Genomic DNA, 19,974 nt, shown 5'->3' on the forward strand with positions numbered 1-19,974 from the left:
TCTTCAGGGAGTATATGTACAGTAAATAGAGAGCTTGGCTTGATAAAGAACAGTAGTAGTATGTGATTTAAAAAATAAGAGACAAATGCAGTTCTGTGGACAATGAAACTACCATGTATTTAGCTACATCTCATTTTAAATGTGTTTGGTAGTCATGGCTTGCAAATGTTATTTGTGAATGAACCAAAAAAGCAAGCCTGTACCTAATCCTCAGTTAATTGAAGCTGGTGACAAAGGCCCCATTGACTTTCAAGAGTGCAAGATCTGGGGCTTCAATAGGGGCAAGGAGATGGTATTCTTGTTAGTTATTAGATGGAAGAACAAAAACCCTAGACAGAACTTAAAATTACTTTTTATGCCAAAATTAAGTATGATTAATGTGCCACAGTCCTTTACTGGAATGGCTTCCTAGGGCAGCATAATTAGGAGCGTTATGGTGAGCCCAGAATAATAGATCAAAAAGAGCATTGAAAATAAATGTATCATTTACAAGTCCACTTTTATTTTTTTTAACCTTGTTTTCATGTGTACACAAGCTTTTTTCAGTCATGGCTATTAACATATTTTACAGCTAATTCCCCACTTACAGCACTGCAATAATTTTCATTAATTTGGCAGCAAAGTGCCCTGCCTTACTGTTTGAATGCTCCTTTCCACATTCTTAAATTACATTCCACGTTCCACAATCAGTAGAAGAAACCTCTGAACCAGCGTACACACAGTGAATCTCAGCACTGCTCCTTGCAACTAATGGCCATGTCTCCTGTTATACTTAGGATGTGTTAATTGTGCTTAAAATGCAACCATCTGTACTCTCAGAATGTAAAACACATACTAAGTGCAATGGTATTGTAGCAAAGTTGTGAGTTTTTGTGCAAGGAAGTATCTCCAGATTCTATTAAGTAGTACATGATCAGCTAGCGTTGGACTGCTCCACAAAGATAAAGGAGTTCAAGACTCAAGTGCAGTGTGAGAGGTAGAACTAAGAATCAGTTGATTGTTGGTCCCAGTACTGCACTAGAAATAGTTCAACATTGCTAGCAGCAGAGACCTAGCTTGCCCAATGGATTCCCCAGTGATACCCTCTCCTGCACTCAGCTCCCCATCACTCCCTCCATTTGCCACCAGCTCACCCCAGCATGCCAGAGATGGGTGCTCCTGCCTGCTCCACCCAGCATTTGGGAAAGATACTAGCTCTTCAGTCACCCCAGGAAGCAAGTTGGAAGAATGGTCTTTCCCACTTTTGAGTCCGTGACATGATAGCAAAGCAAAGCAATGACTTAGCCTTAGGTGGTGTTAGCTTTTGGAACTAAAGGTGCCTGCCTCCTTTGGTTGATCAGGTCAACATATTGTTTCAGAACATCATAATGAACTTCATGAGAACTTTAAAAATGCATTGTCCTGAAATTCATATTGTTTGAAAATGTTTTTCTAAGCCAGCATTTTTTTTAGTGAGGAGGACAGGATCAGGATGAAAGAAGATTTCATTTTAGAACATGGTAAGCTGATACCTTACCCTGTATATAAAAATGTCAGCGTATATATACTAGTTAGATTCTCAGCTTATCCTAATTCAGATGTTAGAAAACCCTTTTTTTCATTACATCTGGGGGCAGAAGGTGGATCTTCCAATTCTGAAAATGGAAACTGGCAAATCAGAGTAGAATTTGGCTACGGCATTTGGAAGAGATCTGAGATTTCTAATTTGTCAGAAAATGTCCATGTACAATCAAGCTTTTGATTAAGTTATTTTAATTTTTTACTTTTACTAATGTGTTCCCTTTATTCTTTAAAATGGTGTCATCAAAATATTTGTAATGTAGGCTTCAGTCCAGTGAAGAATAACATACACTATGAGTATTCCCTTGTACACTAGTGACCAGTCATGGTGCATAAAGTTCAAAGGACTTTGAGCATGTCTTTGTTGGATTGGAACTTTAGATCGTCGGTATCTGGGATGAGTCTCCAGAATGGAGATATTTGGAGGCAGAGCCCACTCTAATATTATAAAAGCCTTTCTGTCTGTCCATAATGCTTTATTCATGCTCTGATTGGCTGTCAAACAGCCAATCAGAGTGCGAAGAAGCATTTGGACAGGTGGCAACCTGCCGCCTTGATGCTGGGGACACAGGGGATGGAGCAGGGGGCTGAGGCCAGCTCACTCCCCATCCTCTGCTCCCTGGACATGGCGGCAATGGGGGGGCAAGGCCAGCAGCATTGGCCTCACCCGCCCCCACTCCCTGCTCCATGCAGGTGGTAACAATGGAGCGGAGGGTTCCCCTCCCCTTGCTCCTTGGATGTAACAGCAGCACCAGTGGCACGGGGGTTGGGGGAGGAGTGGGGTAAGGACACCCCGGGGGGGTGAAGCCACCAGTCCTGGCCTCAGCCCACCCCTCCCCTCTTCCATTGTCACTGCCTGCAGGGCCAGCCGTGGCGGCGGGGAAGGGGGAGCAGGCCTGCTAACACTCCTGCCCTCCCCCTGCTGCCAAAGCAGGGAATAGGGGAAGGGTCCCAGACCCAGGCCTGGGCCCAGCACAGGGGATGACGGGAGGAGCAGGCCCACCGCAGTGATGGGGGGGCAAAAGCAGGCTCAGGCCTATGCAGTGGCAGCGGGGAGGGGAGGCGAGGAGCAGGCCTGGGGCTGAGTCTGATCTGGCAGCAGCAGGGGACGGGGAGGAGTGGGCTGGGCTTGGGCCTGATGCTGGGGGGCGGAGAACCGAGCCTGAGCCAAGGGAGAAGCAGGCGTGCCGTGGCAGTGCGAGGGGAGCAGCAGCCCTGACCCAACATAGCAGCAGCTGGGGGAAGGGAGGGGAGGACCAAGTCTCCTCCACCTCAGGCCCAGGCCCAGTCTTTCCCAACCCCTCCCTGCCTCCCATTGGCTCTGGGTCCACTCCTCCTGTTTCCTCGCCACTGCCAGGTTGGCTCAGGCCCTCTGCTTCCCTCACCACAGTGGTCCGGCTTCTCCCCACCCTCAAGCCCATTCCTCCCCTCCCCCTACCACTGCAGCAGGGAGGGGGGAGTGGGCCCAAACCCCAACAGCAGGAGATAAGGTGGGAGCAGGCCTGTATGTCGGGGGGAGGGCGGGGAGTTCAAGACTCCGTCCCCGTCCACTCCCCCTCCCCGTCATTCTTGATGGGCAATTGGCTAGTATCTTCATATATTTTTACACTACTTGGAGCCCTGATTGTGGTTGATGTCTCTAGGAGTTACTGCAATACAAAGTTTTTAAAAGTATTATTATTGTTTTTATTACTGATAGTATTAGAAAACAAATTTTCTTCATCAGTGTTTACTGTGCAGGCCCCAGTCTGAGCCTCTTGATAGATGTATATCAATTTTATCTCACAGAGTTCTGCATGGTGGGAGCTGCTGTGCCACATTTTGCTCAGTTATAGTATTTTAATAACCTGACCCCAAATCACATGGGGGCTATACTAGCAAATCAACATTTGGTGCTTGGGCCTTTGAATCAGATTCTTGATGTTACTGACCACATGGATGTGTGAATGTGGATTTATAAAGTAAGCACAATGGATTCCCCTCTTGTTTTGTGTAGAGTGGGGAGCATGGAAGGAACCAAGCAGAAATTAATATGCACTGTACCCATGGCACTGTACAGAAACCTATTTAGACAGTCTTCGGTGCAGTAGAGCAATATGTCAAGTCGCTCTAAACGAGCCAGTACAAGTACTGGAAGCAACCTAGCCACAGCAGCCAGGAGGTCTTACATGGGCTAATTTACCCTGCTGACATCTAACCTGTGTCAGAACCCCGTTTCTTTTCCAACACAGCAAGAATCGAGCGAAGAACAAATATTTGATGGACTGGTTGATTTTCTTTGTTTTGTTTTTTTCTTTGTTTTCATGATGAGAATGCTTATTAGGATGGGGGAGGGAGAAAGAAGGGAATATAACCTGCCACATCAAGCATAAACAATTTGCCTTCACTGTAAAGTCCCTTCATAGCCTATTTGCAATCTCCCTATCATCTCTAATTGACCATTGAGATATTGACTCCTGTCTCAGATTGTCCCATGATGCCAGCCTCCCTTGCCCACTTGTTAAATATTCAGATATATAAATGCTTCCATGCTTTATCTACCACTGCTCCTCATGCTGTGAAGTAGCTTCCTGTAAACATCTGCAAAACAACTTCATGATCTTCCTACAAAATTGTCCCTTAAAGCTCTGCTTTATCCTGATGTCTAGAAAAAACTGACAGAAGTTATGCTGCTAATATAAAGCCATTATTTGTCCTCACCATCACTATCTTATTTTTTCTTTCTTCTTCCTTGCTTGTATGTAATCATCTCTGGATTCATATTGTATATATACCTCAGTCTCTGAGGGAGATCTGTGAGGCACAGTCTGGGTTTTTGTATTTGTGTTTGTACATTGCCCAACACAACGATGTCCTGCTCTAAGATTGAATCTTATAGGTGCACTGGTAGTACATGTTGTTAAATGTGATAAAGCAAAAAAGGAGCATAGTTTTTATTGGTATAGTTCCTGTGGTAAATATGAGACTGTGCATATAGTGTACTCAATTTCAGAACCAGACAAATAGGGTATGCAATTATTCAGATTTAATGTAAATAGCATGTAGTGCTGTCAGTGTTATAGTATATCAGACCTGACGATTAGTTCCCATTATTTTTCAAGGTTTATTATATCAACTTTTTGGCAGGTCTGTCCCCTTCACCCTGTGTCATTAAATGGACTATCATAATGTTACAAAGTACAACAGTAGGGCTAAAAGATGACATGTATTTAAGTAGTTCATGACTTAAACATCATGCAGATAACCTGTGTTTGGTCTGATGAAAGCAGTAGGCAACAAATGGGGAATGGCATTGTGGTGCTGGTCCCAATATTATGTGTTTATTAGTGTGTAAACAGAGTACATTAGTATTGATGGAGAATTTGATTTTTCTTTCTTTCTTTCCTTCTTTTTTTTTGTTTTTTGTTTTGTGGGGGTTTTTGTTCAAACTAAAACACTGGAAGAAATTCAGGGTGAAAAAAATGTGCCTCCTATCAAGGCTGTGAGATCTTTGATCTGCTGAGTGCCAGTAATGCAGGTTTAAGATGCATCTAATTTCTTGACTACATCAATACACTTTAAAAACTGTGGGAAACCTACTTGATTCTAACCAATTTCTAATCATTCTTTTCTTTCATCATTGTTAGAATAAGTTCACCTACTTTCCTTTTCATCCCTTATTTGCCTGCCCTCATCCTGCTTTATAAATGCATACATCCCTCCATGTGTCCTCAGCAGGCTTCTGGAAATGCATATCAACCACCTGGGAGGGCTTTACATAATCTTTAATGTGTGAAGCAGAATGCTGTAGCCTGCTAATTTGAAAGTCTTACATTTTAGGTGCAAAAGCAGGATATTCGTTTCAGAATAAATTGTACAAGGTCTAAGTACATTCATTATGAAGTCAGGGAGGGAAATTTTTAGACTAATCTTGGCTGATAGAAGGACTTAAATCAATAGAGCCTTCATGCACCCTTAGAAAATGAATTCAGAACCTTTGTGCAATTCCTGTCCTCAGCAAATGGTTCTAGTAGGCTGATTGCAGAGGAAGTTTCTACAAATATGTATTTGCCAAACTGAAAACAACAGCAAGAATTTTTCTATTTTCTTCTGCCCAGTTCAGTTACTCTATTATCTGTGACTTTCAATGCACCACAGTTCTTTGGTTTACTTAAAAAAAATTACACTGATTGTTGTTGTTGTTGTTGTTACTATTACATTATCTCTGTATTACGTTCCTAAGTGGAGGTTTTAGTGTCTCTCTCAGTTATAAACTATATACTTATGTGTGATTTTTTGTTTTTCTTTCCTTTCTGATTCCTCTCCTTCTTGCTCTCTCTCTTACTAAAGGAAGAAATGACCCTGGAAAGCCAGTGAGAGAGGTTAGTGAGATTCAGGCTCACTGCCATGGCTTCTGTTTGTCACATCTTGCTTCCTGTGTCTGGCATTTGTGTGACAGCAGTGTGGGTTTTTTGCTGAGTGCATTCCACAAGTGTGCTGTAACATACAATACCTCTCAACTTCTGATGGGGAAAACACTAGAATAAGACTGTGCCTTACCTCCCAGTCCCACCAAGGGAGAATTGTAAGGAATGGGAGGAGAGCAGACCATGAAAATTAAATCTTTGTGACATATCTAGGTAGAATTAGCCCACATGTAAGCAGAACAAGTGTGTGTGTGTGTGTGTGTTTTTATATATATTTTTATATATATACACACACATACATAAATATATAAGCTATATCTATCCATGTGTGTGTACCTCTCTATTGAGCAATCAATCGATCTATTGATCGATTGATAGAAAGATATATACACACCCTATCAAGAAATTAAAGTAAATAGGTTTTTCCTTTAGAAAACTGAGGGTTGAGAGGTATGTGAGACTCACAATTCTTTTTTAATTTGCACAATAAAGAATGCTACTAACATCCACCAGCTCCACAATGCTGCATTAAAATATATAGAGATAAAGGTGTTTGCTTATGTGCTTTAGAAGTGATTGGTTTGATGGAAATGGATATATATAATGGTATGAGCTTTCAGAATTTTTACATTTCTGCCTGTACTGGAGCAAAAATGTTTTGTGTAATGTTGTCACATTACCTTTTCAAATATTTCTAGTGATTTTATTTTTACTGTTAAGCTGCTCTTCAAATCTCTTGCCAGGTATAATGCCTGAAAGTAATTGCCCAATAAAATTGTTATTAAAGATAAAACATTCATACAGTGCTATGGTGCCATCACAGATCACAGTAGGATGACCCTTCATGCACAGAAGATGCTTATTATGAATGAGGTAGGAATTAAATGGTAGCCTAGCCCTGGGAGGTACTGTACCCAGGCCCAGAACTGCATACAACTATAGCAAAGTCCCTTAGCCATGCATGCTACACTGCGTAAACTGTGCTTTTCTCTCATTGGGTGTACTGTGGGGAAACTGATATACCCTGTTTCCATGAGGGGCTTGTACTTGATTGATTTAAAGTTCTCAGTGGGCATGTCTACATGTGCATTAATGCACTATTGCTACTGCACACTAAATTTACTACCCCTATTGCGAGGTACTAACTAAGTGTTCGGTGGCAAGGGTGCATGGTCTTTTATGACACTTAATATGCAGTAGACTAATTATCTTGTGTATTAGTGCATTACCGTGGCTTTTGATGTGACACGCTAATACACAGTAGAATTAGTCTACTGCACATTAAGCATCTTGTGTAGAGACACCCAGTTTAAAAAAGCCTTCATTCATAGGAGATTAGTCCTTGCTTGTAAGCTAAGAAAGAGTATCTGACACTTCATCAAACAAATTGTGCTGGTTTAGAAATTCTGTAGAAATTATTTGGTATTTGGTTCTTCTAATTTACACCTATTAAGCCTGAGCAAAACAGGTCCTTCCTGTTGATATTTCATTGTTCTCTGTTATATTTATGCACGTTGTTAAAAAAGAGAAAATGTTGCATGGGTTCGTTTGATAGTCTTAAAAAAAAAATAAAAAGGTTTGCAAATTCCAGTGAGTGAAATGCCACTAACACAATCCTACAAAGTGCTGTCTCCAATGAAATGCTCAGCCCTCTCAACTCATGTTTTAACTGAAGAGGAATGAAGGGTACTCACCAGTGTGCAGTGTTGAGTGACAAAGCAAGTTTCTCTTACTCAGTACATATGCAATGATATGTGCAAAAAATCTTTGTCTTATCTGTGGTTTTGTCTTTCTGCCCAAGTTGTGCAAAGCCAGACGTGCAATTAGAAACACAGGCCCAGATTTTGATCCTGTTGTTCATAAGGGTGCACCGATAGAGATTTTTGGGGCCTACACCGATAGCTGATTTTTAAGGAGGCATATCAGCCAATACCAATCTGATTTCCAGTGTGCAGCCTGGCAGCTTGAAGAGCAGTGTCTGGCTGGTTAGTCTGTTGTGATGGAAGGAAAGTGCCATGTGGGGGCAGATTGAGGCCCCTGTGGTAAGGGAGGGAGTAGGGCAGGGTGGGGTGTGCGACAGAACCATGGCTCATCCAGAGGGCACAGGGGGGAAATACCTCCTGTTGCTGAGCACATCCCGGGAGGGCATAGAGGACGTGTGCCCCACCCTAGATGTGTGCAGGACAGGCTGCCAATGTGGACTGGGGCTAAGGCTGCAGCAGCATTGGGAAGGAGGCTATGGAGAGGGGGCTGTAGACACCTCAAAATTTGCTGTAGCACCCCCCCCCCCCCCAATGCCACCACCCTCCACACCCCAAACAGCCTGCCCCAGCCCCTGTCAGGAAGAGCCTGGCACATCCCCAGCCCCAGCCTGCAGGGGTAGCCTACCCTGCTCCACACAGATCCAGGGAGCACACGCCCCCATGCCCTTCCAGGGTACGTGCAGCGGTGGGAGCTGGCCCCTGCCCCCTATCCTCCAAACGAGCCATGGCTCTGTCCCATGCCCCACCCTGCCCCAGCTGGGCAGCACCAGCCTCAGACCTGGCCCCTGCCCCAGCCCCACTCCCTCCCTCAATGCGGAGGCTTCAATCTGCATACCCCCGCTCCCCTTCTCTCCCCTCTCTCCTTCCACCACAACAGACTTACCAGCTGGACACAGCTCTCCAAGCTGCCAGGCTGTGCTCCTCTCCATCTCTGTGCTGTGCTGCGGCTGCACACATGCACGGGGCGTTTATTGGCCACATTATCAGCCACATCAGGCAAAAAAAAGCCAATTTTCAATACAGTCAATTTTCTTTATATTGGTGCTGATCCAATATTGGACCAAGGTATCAGTGCACCTCTAATTGTTCATTTTAGGTAGTGGCTTTACCCCATGAGTTGTCGCATGGATTTCAAAGTACCACGCAATTATGAAATAAGCATATTCCATTGGGGTTTCTTAGTTTACTTTGCATCCTCTTTTCAGTGTCTGAACACCCTGTTCCCGTTTATTTTTGTGACAAGCTATAATGTGAGATTCATATTCCAATACTGTAGTCTCACCAAAGGGCCTTAATTCCAGTACAGCCTTTAAAGTAAATTCAGTAGATGCAATACATATCATGCTGTATGTGACTAGAAATAATATAGTTAGCAGCTGCAGAAATATACTGCTCTCCTACTTCCATGGCAAATACACATGTATTCATATTCACTCTATTTTACAAGACTAGGTTAAATTAATGCTTTCCATGTCCATGTTTCCCTCTGTTGTTACATTTCAAACTCAGTGAGGTGTTTTCTAAACAATAGTGTTGTTTCATCCTTTCAGTAGTTCTGGCATTGAGGAACGTTTTCTTCTTTAATCTGATATTTTAAAAAATGATGTAATGACTACTTTGACAGCTCAGTTGTATTGAAAGTAGCAATAATTCAAAGCAAAAATCTGTAACATGTTTTGAACTGTTCTCTTTTTAAGTGTTTTTCAGGCCAGGGTTTTCCCCGCATTAATCTTTATGGGAAATATAGCAATCTTGAGTCTTGGAGATGCTAGTAACCAAGAGCGCAATAGAGAAATCATAAAAGTGTAAAAACAGTCAATGAATTGGAGCTGGAAATAGGTATTAGAGAAGATGTGTGTATAATGCATCAGTGTCTAAGGAAACCATGCTTATATTGTCCTCAGACCATTATGGTCTAGATCAGGGGTTCCTGAACTGTGGTATGCATACCCCTGGGGGTATGCAGTACATCTCTGGGGGGTACATGGAGTAAATTGTGTAATAGTGGATTTACCTTTCAGTATAATAATAATTAGCATTTAAGGGGTTAAAGTATATAGCATAGGCTGGTAGGGGTACATAGGCAGCTGGTAAATCTGGAAGGAGGCACACAATAAGAAAAAGTTTGGGAACCTCTGGTCTATATTGTCACAGCTCTAACCAGGATAGGAGGAATTCAACCTTTTTCTCCACTGCACTGTTGAAAGAACACAGTTCAGATTGTAACTGTAGCCAATAAAGAGGTGTGTAAGAGCTATTCTAATCCCTGTCCACCAACCCACAAGCTAAGGGACACAGCGAGTGATCCATTTTGCTGCTCACTGTAGGTGGCTGAGCACACAGAAAAGTATTCATAGGAAAGGTAACATATGCCCAATCAAGGAGAAGGTGGGGAGGAACTAGAGTCCATTCTCTATTCAGCTTGTTGCCCAGTTACAGGAGAGTCTTGTGCATGCCACAAAACTCAGCCCAGAGCAGTGACATTGTTCATGCTAAAATTGTCCATTAAAATTCTCAGACCCTTCTTTTTCTTTCGGGCCCATAATTTTGGGCAGGTGAGAATGAAGAAATGATTTGGTAGTAGGTTTTATTTTTCAAACTAAAATAGAGGCTGCTGGCAAGACCTGGAGTATTGCTGGTTATGCAAATCAGACCAAATTTATGCCAGTAAAACCTTTGTACAACAGTATACGTATGCATTTGAATGTGTCAGGTAGGTGGAGCACACAGTGACAGCTACAGTTCTGTTTACGTGAGCATCTGCATTCTAAAAGATATTTTCACTTGTTTACAACTTATTCAGAAGTCCATTTTTCATGCCGAAATTTTCCAGGACTGAACTCAACTTGAAGATGATTTATCTCTTAGTTTAAAATTGAGCAAAGATGGTTCAGTTGTGTTTAAGTAAAGAGAGAGTAGCAAAAATCCCTAATCATTCAAACTGAAAATTAATTTGTAAAAGATAAAGATACCACCTCAGCCACCCAAGAAATGGAAACCTTAAATTACATATAGCAAAAAAGGAACTTGTGCAAGCCTTTTCACACAGCTTTCTCTTACTATAATCGTCAGCCATGGTGTGGAAGGATCATCTCCAGCAGGTGCCCTGCTACCTTATTCCTCCTGCTCATTCAGAGCTTGACCATTTCGGTAGCTATGTGGGAGGGTTGCCTAATGGTGTAAGTTATAATGGTCCACCAGACAGTAGGCTGAGGTCCCAAGTGTCATTTCACATAGGCCACAAGATAGCTGCTGGATGATGGTAATTTTTTGATCACTGTTGGCCTCAGCCATATTTGTGATACTAACTTCGATGAAAGGGGCTTAATACCAGTTATCTATTGTGTGAATTGACTAACCCAACTTTTAGGTACTCCTGACTTCCGAGATGTCTTTTTATTGTTTTCAAAGTTCTTAATTTGCCACCCTTGGCATAGAATGGTAACCTTCAGTGTTTGAGGCTCTGCCAGATGTGCAAGTAAAAGTATGATGAGTGATCCATACAATTGTGCCTCCTGCCAGGCCACCCCAACATGGCAAGAGGCATGATTGCAGAACTGAGCATCAGATCCTATCATGACTTCCTGCCAGTGCAGGGAGAGTCTGGGCTTATGATCCCAGGCTCCCCCTGCACCAGCAAGTAAGGAGCTCCTGTGGCTGAGAGCCCCCTCAGCTGATGGGGCTCCCAGCCACAGAGGCGTACCATTCACTTCCACAGCTCAGGGTCCCATCAGCCAGTCTGAGCTCCCAGTGGTGGGGGCATATCATGAACCTTGAAGCTGGAAGCCTACAGATGTTCAGTTAGTGGCATCATAGGAACCAGCCACAAAGTATATAACTTTCTTGAGGAATGACTTTGTGGCTTATTTCTCATTTATGATGCCATTAATTGACTGAACATATGGCCAGGTTACAACTTAAGAGGTGATGACTGGTTAATCATGTCTTAAATGTAACATGTGGCAGGGACCTAAGAAAGAGAATGAAGTGAGGCTGAGCTGCTTGCCTCATCCCAACTCTTTCTTGCTGGCTTTGCAGACTGCATCTCTTTTATTTACGCTTGATCTAATCTAGATTTAAATCACAAATGAGAATGAAGTTATGGTCTTCTTTGGAATCCTACTGTGAACATTGCAGAACCACAGCATTGGCAGACTGCTTCAGCAGCTCAGGCCATCAATATATTGGAGCTAGGACAGATAAACCCTATTGCCAGAATTGCGTGTAGAAAATGATTTGGCTGTACTCTTCTGTAGTGCATCTTAATGATATTACCTCTTTGCTTTTATCTTCATTGAATTCAGTTTTTAAAATAAAGGAGTTAAAATGTTAAGTTAGTGAGTGACTTCAGAGTAAGCTATTTGTCCATTAGGCTATTCTGATTCAACTATTAGAATTTTTAGTCTGCACTCACTTTGCATGCTTATCAGCCAATTAAAAGCAGGATGGATTAGAATGTGGAAGTATTGTCTACTAAATCCATTAGCCATAGATCACTTTCAGTGGCAAACCACCAGCCCAAGGCAGTGGTTTGTCACATATGTCAGAAAGTAGAAAGCTGTATGCAATTCATTCCCCTATGCCAGGGATGTCAAACTCAAATGAGTTGGCAGGTCTAGTCTAGACTGCGGAGCTTCTTGTGAGCCACATGACCCACCTTCAGGTCCAACTCAAGGTGACTCCATCAATTTGGCCAGCACCCTAGGGGGGTTACCATAGTTTCATAGTAGCTAGGGTCAGGAGGGACCTGAACAGATCATCTAGCCTGACCCCCTGCTACAGGCAGGAATGAATGCTGGGTTCACAAAACCCCAGACAGGTGATCATCTAACCTCTTTTTGAATTTGCCCAAGGTAGGGGCAAGGACTACTTCTCTAGGAAGCTGGTTCCAGATTCTGGCCACCCTAACTGTAAAATATTGCCTCCTGATCTCTAACCTAAACTATTCTCTATCAGCTTATTACCATTGTTCCTCATCACCCCAGGTGGTGCTAGGGAGAATAGGGCTCTTCCTATTTGCTGATGATCTCCCCTGATGAGTTTGTAGGCAGCCACCAGGTGCCCCCTCAGCTTCCTCTTGCCGAGGCTGAACAGGTTCGGATCCCTTAGTCTCTCCTTGTAGGGCCTGTCCTGCTGCCCTCTCACCAAATGGGTGGCCCTCCTCTGAACTCTCTCCAGGCTGACCATCTCCTTTTTAAATTGCGTCGCCCAGTACTAGATGCTGTACTCCAACTGCGGCCTGACCAAAGTTGCGTAGAGGGGGAGTATCACCTCTCTGGACCGGCTTGAGATGCATCTTTGAATGCATGACAAGGTATGGCCGGCCTTGCTGGCTGTGGTCTGGCATTGGCGGCTCATGTTCATCTTGGAGTCAATGACTCCAAGATCCCTTTCTGCCTCTGTACTTGCAAGAGGGGAGCTTCCCAAACTGTATGTATGCTGTGGATTACTTCTGCCAATGTGCAGCACCCTGCATTTGTCTACGGTGAACCCCATCCTATTCTCATCTGCCCACTTTTGTAGTCTGTCTAAATCTAGTTGCAGCCTCTCTCTCCCTTCAAGTGTGTCCACCGCGCCCCACATCTTAGTGTCATCAGGAAACTTGGACAGCGTGCTTTCCACCCCCTTGTCCAAGTCTCTGATGAAGATGTTAAACAGTGTGGGCCTGAAGACTGAGCCCTGGGGGACCCCACTGCTCACATCTCACCAGGTTGAGTACGATCCGTCCACCACTACTTTCTGGGTGCACCCCATCAGCCAGTTTTTTACCCATCCAACTGTGTTGGCATCAATGTCACAGTTGCTTAATTTATTGATGAAAATGGGGTGAGAGACAGTGTCAAAGGCCTTCTTAAAGTCTAGAAAGACTACATCCACAGCAACACCATCATCCAAGGATTTAGTCACCCGGTCATAAAAGGCAACCAGGTTGGTCAGGAAGGACCTGCCTTTGATGAACCCATGCTGGTTGCCCCTGAGCATGCTGTCCTCTGCTGGCCCCCCACAGATGTGTTCCTTGATGATTTTCTTCAAGATCTTCCCGAGCACTGAGGTGAGGCTTATGGGCCTATAGTTACTTGGGTCCTCCTTCATCCCCTTCTTAAAAATGGGGACCACATTAGCTAGTTTCCAATCCCCCAGCTCCTGGCCAGATGACCACAAATGCTCATACAGCCGGGCCAAGGGCTCTGCGATGACCCCTGCCAGCTCCATCAACACCCTTGGGTGGAGGACATCTGGACCTGCAGATTTAAAATTGTCCAGCCCTTCCAGAAGATCCCTAACTACATTTGTGCTGACCCAAGGCCTTGACAGAGCTATCCCTGAGATTGTCCCTACGTCTTGTAGGAGGGATGTCCCAATCCCTGTTCAGGAAAACAGAGACAAAGAAACTGTTAAAAATATCAGCTTTCTCGTCTAGCGTAGCCACAAAGTTACCGTTTGAGTCTTATAGTCTACATTGCCTGGTACCCTCTTCTTGCTCCCCATGTACTTGAAAAAGGACTTTTTGTTGTCCTTAATCCTGGATGCTAGCCTGGGTTCCATCTCTGCCTTGGCCTTCCTAATGGCCTTCCTATACTCATGGGCCAAGGAGGAGTACTCCTCCTTGGTGATAGCTCCTCCCTTGCACTGATTGTACACCCACTTTTAGTCCTCAGGCATTCCTGAATGCCCTTGCTGAGCCATGGGGGTTTCTAAGCAGTCTTACCCCCCCCCCTTGCTACTCTCAAGGACTGTTACCCTTTTGGTCTGGAGGATCGCCCCCTTAAGGTATGACCATCCCTCGTGGACTCCCATCTCCTCCACCTTCTGGGCCCAATGCCACCCATATTGCCCTGCTTCTGAATTGCATGGCAAGCAGTCAAAAACTAGAAATTGTGCAGCATGTAACAGGGTTGTAGGGAAAAGGTTGCAGCATTAACTCCCTGGGTGCTGGCTGTGCCAGCACAATAGATTTGGGAGCCATGACAAGGAGCCATGTGGGCTACATCTAGAGATACATAGTCTGGCCAAAGAGAAGCCACATGAGCTAAATGATCCACCTCCACAGACCAGATCTGGCTTACGGGTCATGTGCTGGGTATCATTTTGTGCCATCTGTATTAGGATATGGAGTAGCTTTGAAGATGCTGTGATCACCCTGCCAGGTAGTTTTCTGATGCGATGGTTATTAAGGAAAAGCAAAATTAACATAAAAATAAGAGTGTTTGTTATCTTGAATAAATTTCCCTTATGTTTAAGGACATTATACCAAGCATTTTTTGTTTAATTTTTCTAGGTGGAAATACGTTTTAATTAATTCCATCCCAAGCATCTGGACACTGCAGATATCAGCAGTGTATGATTATTTGTATACTATAATATTTGGGAAAAAACAATTTGAGGGGATTTCCTTGTCTTCATGAGTTTCCTGTATACCCCCAGGGGTGTACAGAGTGCAGATCTCAGTCCAGGCACCCAGAAAAGCAGCAGTGAGGAAGTCTACTCCAAGCAGTAGGCAAGTTTAATTCCTGTAAGCAGGAACTGCATGTGAGGAGTGTTGAAATGTCTCCTGGGGCCCTTGCCATGCCCTTTCCTTACCTGGCCCCTCTCTGTCTCTCTGGACCTGTGCCAAATCAGTCCAGCTGCTCATGTGAAGTTGAGTTGTGGCAGCACATGTCTAACTGTCCTCTAAAACGATCTTCTGCTAGTAGGATTCCCCTCAGGCAGTTTACATGTATCTTTGTAGGATGTGTTTTAATGGAGAGTAATACTGTAACAAGCAGGCAATTAACAACAAATAAATATTCCACAAAGGTAGCTCCGTGGAGGGCGTTAGTGGGAGAAGTGGGTGTAGATCTTTATCACAAGGGTCCTAGAATAAGCATCCTGGGGAAAACTTTCATTTTACAACATGCATTGAGAAGGTTTTGCACCCTGTATATCCAAAACAGCATTCATATCTCAGGGTATTAATGAATACCATTGATACCAGTGACTACAGCTGACTAAAGCTACAGACAAGTATTTGTTTCTGCTGGTAAAAATGTGAGAGATTGAAATATCCCAGAAGCAGGGCAATCCGTGTATTCTAGCCCCCTTACTGGAGAGTTAAACACACAAGCTGTCTAGCCATGAGGCACGGGAGGTCTGCTCCCTGGATCCCCCTGCCCTTAGGGGAGCCCTTTACCTGACAGCCTGTCCTCACCCTTGCCTGGAAATGGGGCAGGATGTCAATAGGCAGTCCCCCAGTGTTTAAATTGCTTTGTGTGTAGCACAGGTTTATTAAGGCCAAAGGCTCAGAGAAGCATGGTTGGGAAAAGCCATCCAGGCTCCCTGGATTTTAAAATTACTGTGTACACAACTAACTGGGTAACACATGCAGCATTTAAAGCCTGCCAGGCTGCGAGCTGGCATACAAACTGGTGGGGTAGTATTTAAAGCCCAAAAGGCTAGAATCTAGGGTTGGGCTTAGCTCCCTGGCCTTGGTTCTCAGCCCTAGGGGCTTTGATATCCCCTCCCACGCCACTCAACTCAGTGGTAGCAGCAACATGGGGAAGGTAATATGCACTGGCTTTGCAGGAGCTTTGTTGGAAGGAAGTTTCCTGGCGTACAGCATGTTTAGAGCTGGCACCCACAGCCTTAAGGAGCAGAGCAAAGGAGACAGCAGGGCAGAGCTCCTCTCCATCTTCTCCAGACCAGAGACTTCCTGGTTTGGAGAAGAGGCATAAAACAGCAGTGGCTGCTCCCCTCCCCACATGGACCAGGCTAGGAGCAGAGAACATACAAGAGAAGCTCTTGCAAGCGAGATCTTCCAGGTTGATGGCCAGAAGATATTTTTCCAGGAGGGGACATGTTTCCCTCAGGAGAAATTGAATGAATGCTTATATGCTTGTCCTTTCTACAAGGAGAACAGCAGTTCTCCCAGAAGAAATGTAACGCCTGTATGTGGCCTAAGTAAACCAGAGCAAATCATTTATTTGAAAAATAATAGCCTTTTTTCTGCGAAATGAATATCTGCAATCCATAAATAAGAAGGCAGATTAATGTATTTGAAAGAATTTGGTAAACTTATTTGTGACTTATTTAACTCTTTTGTTTTATTGCAGCTTTAGATATTCACTACAGACCTGATTCCCATTGACTCCAGTTAGCTTTGGATTCTCTTTTACTTGAGCTGTTAATTATGCTTCAAGCCATTGCTTTTTATTCATTGACTGGTTAAACATCTCCAGCACCAAGTTAATACAGTTTCAGATTTAAACTTCAGTTTCCCAAGTTAACCATGACTTTGAATTTTCGGACTTGCTTTTGGTGAATATTAATGCCACTGAAACTTGATCACTACTCATTTTTTCTAGAAAGCAAAGAATGAGCCATTGCTAAAATTCAGGCCAGTATTGGCTGTCAAGATTCATCCACCTCTGTTGATTAATCGTGCAAAGAATCCCATACTGTCTTCTTATATTTGGCTTGGTATAGGGGTTTTTTTAGAAAGAATATCCTATATTGTTGGCATTTGTGTGGAGAGGTATATTCCAAGCTGCTCACACGTAGTATTTGTAATGTTTGAATGTAATGTTTTGCTGTCTTGTCTTTTTCTAGAATGACTTTCTTCTTTGCCTTTGTTTTTCAGGCCACAATGTAGGGAGCCTTTTCCACATGGCAGACGACCTGGGCAGAGCAATGGAAACCTTAGTTACAGTGATGACTGATGACAAGGTGTTAGAATAGCAAGATGTGTTTTACAACTTCAGGCGTCCTGCATGGTTTTTATAATATTCATACAACAAAAAGGATTAGACTGTAAGAGTTTACAAGAAAACAAATCTATATTTTTGTGAAGGGTAGTGGTACTATACTGTAGATTTCAGTAGTTTCCTAAGTCTGTTATTGTTTTGTTAACAATGGCAGGTTTTACACGTCTATGCAATTGTACAAAAATTATAAGAGAACTACATGTAAAATCTTGATAGCTAAATAACTTGCCATTTCTTTATATGGAACGCATTTTGGGTTGTTTAAAAAATTTATAACAGTTATAAAGAAAGATTGTAAACTAAAGTGTGCTTTATAAAAAAAAAAATTGTTTATAGAAACCCCCTTAAAAAACAAACAAAAAAATTGAGGCAGTGCATTTGTTTAGCATCATTTCAGCTCTGTAACTGTACCAGATATATCTTCATGTTCTGTGTTCTTTTCCTTGCCTATCAAAGAAAGTATTTCCTGTAACAACACCAAAACAGCTGACTTACATTTGTCATCATTTTTTGTCTGACTAGGGCTGGCTTAAACAATCCTCTGAACTTCCAGTCGAGGTAGTTAGTCCACCTCTTTCCAAGTAAAATGTAAGGATTACATGAATCACCCAGATAGTTTGCAATAATAAGATGAAAGAGCACATTACATGACAATGCTATCTTCAGAGCCTGTAAAAAAATCAAGTTTAATAAATATTCTCTGCTCCAGTTGTTTCCTCTACTGACTAAAATCCTGAATGTTGTTAGTAATGAAACAGAAATTGCCTTACCGGATTAAATCTTTGGACCTTATTGTCCGGTATCCTGCCTCTGGCAGTAGCCAGTACCTGATGCTTCAGCAGAAGTTTGATGTAACCCCGTCCCATTCATAAAGCCCTCTGCTCTACATCAGGCTGTAGAGAGAGGGAAGTTCCTTCCCGACTCCCAGGGGTGGTCAGCTTCTGCTCTGAAGCATGGGTGATTACTTACATAGCGTTTAGTGTGCATAGCTACCAGTATCGTTAATTGTCATAAGGTTACTCAGTGCTTTGGGGTAGAAAAGTAAACCCTTCCACAATATCTGTCGGAACCTATTCCTGTTAGCAGCAAGTTCCAAGGAGCTGCAGCACTTATAGCAATCATTGAGAAACACTGTAAAAGAATTTCTGCTGTCATTGTGTTTGATGGTCAGGTGAAGGTAGCCACACTGCTCCATGAGAGAGATGTCATCAAAAAGGGTCCTTATATTTTCTTCCTCCCCATTTCTCTCTCTAAGTAATACCGCACAATTAACAGTTATTGAAGAGAGAGAAAAAAGGAAATAGACGAACCAGTTCAATAGCAGCTCATCAGAGTTAGGCTGGGGTCTGAGGTGCTGTTAGCAAAAGCTTTACCATTTCATTTCCTTATACCAGCCTTTAACTTCATCTTAGGACACGTAGATATTTGCCATTTAACATTACATTGCAAGGTTAAAAAAATCTGTTACCTCTTCTTGTATGAAGTGTAATTAAACTTGGGAGAGATTTTATTTTGAATGCTAGTTAACATTGAACATGGTTAGTCATGCTATTTCTACCTCACTTTGGTTTCGTGGTGTTCCTGACAATTACATCCAGATGTTACATTGTCACCACTTGTCCATTGTGTGAACAGTTCTCATCATTTTAATAAGAACCATTAATAATAAATTTACAAAAAAATACAAAACCCAAGCCTCCACTTTCATAATACATAGCTTTTTTAATGCTTTATTTACAATTGGTACCCTATATATTTCTCATGGTCTTTCTTCAAGAAAGCTCAACTTGAGATTTAAGGAAGGGATTTGTTTCTTTTTGTTTGTGCTTATAAGTTAGACCTCTTCACGAACATCGAGGTAAATGGATTGCACGATTGTTTTCATCAGGGTTTTATTTTTGTTTGTTTGTTTTTACTTTCTAGACATTAGTTTTGGAGTGAGTCTGTCAAAAATATTTAAAAAGTTGAGAGCTTTATTACTGCTTTTTAAGCATAATTTGGAAATTATTTCATGTTTCTTATAACCACAGAGTATTAAACTGTAAAACATAATCAGTGTAACTGAATACATAACTATCATACGGCATGTTATTCCATTGTTACTCAGTACTGGTTTATTACTTGGATCTCATAATATATTGTGTTTTAACACCAACACTGTAACATTTACTAATTATTTTTATAAACTTCAGTTTTACTGCATTTTTCACAACATATCAAATTTCACCAAATATATGCCTTACTATTGTATTATATACTGCTTTACTGTGTATATCAATAAAGCACGCAATTATGTTATAACGTAGTGTCACTTTTTTATTGAAGTGCAGCATTTATTTAGTGTCTCTTTTCCAGTAATCCTATCTTTATGGCTGTCCACTGGGCAGCCTGCCATCCTATCCATTTCTGAGTTCACTCTCTTGATATATTATTTATACATAAACAAAATACTGAGTGGGCTGGATGCCCATGATAACACCCACAAAAATAGCACATTTTGTGGAA

At 42.6% G+C, this 19,974-nt stretch overlaps 1 protein-coding gene across 9 annotated transcripts in view; it reads left to right on the forward strand.

The window, feature by feature from the left end:
• The window catches only part of DMD (dystrophin), a 2,140,576-nt gene extending 2,120,812 nt beyond the window's left edge, over positions 1-19,764 (forward strand). For all 9 annotated transcript variants that reach the window (XM_090061814.1, XM_090061802.1, XM_090061811.1 and 6 more), the window contains one exon: positions 17,346-19,764. In XM_090061814.1, the coding sequence (XP_089917940.1) occupies positions 17,346-17,443 (98 nt within the window). In that variant the 3' untranslated portion in view covers positions 17,444-19,764. The remainder of the gene's footprint in view (positions 1-17,345) is intronic.
• Positions 19,765-19,974: the final 210 nt, after the last annotated feature.

Source organism: Crocodylus siamensis, chromosome 1 (genome assembly GCF_052110815.1).
Source record: "Crocodylus siamensis isolate JL-2025a chromosome 1, ASM5211081v1, whole genome shotgun sequence".
NCBI classification, from domain to species: Eukaryota; Metazoa; Chordata; order Crocodylia; family Crocodylidae; genus Crocodylus; species Crocodylus siamensis.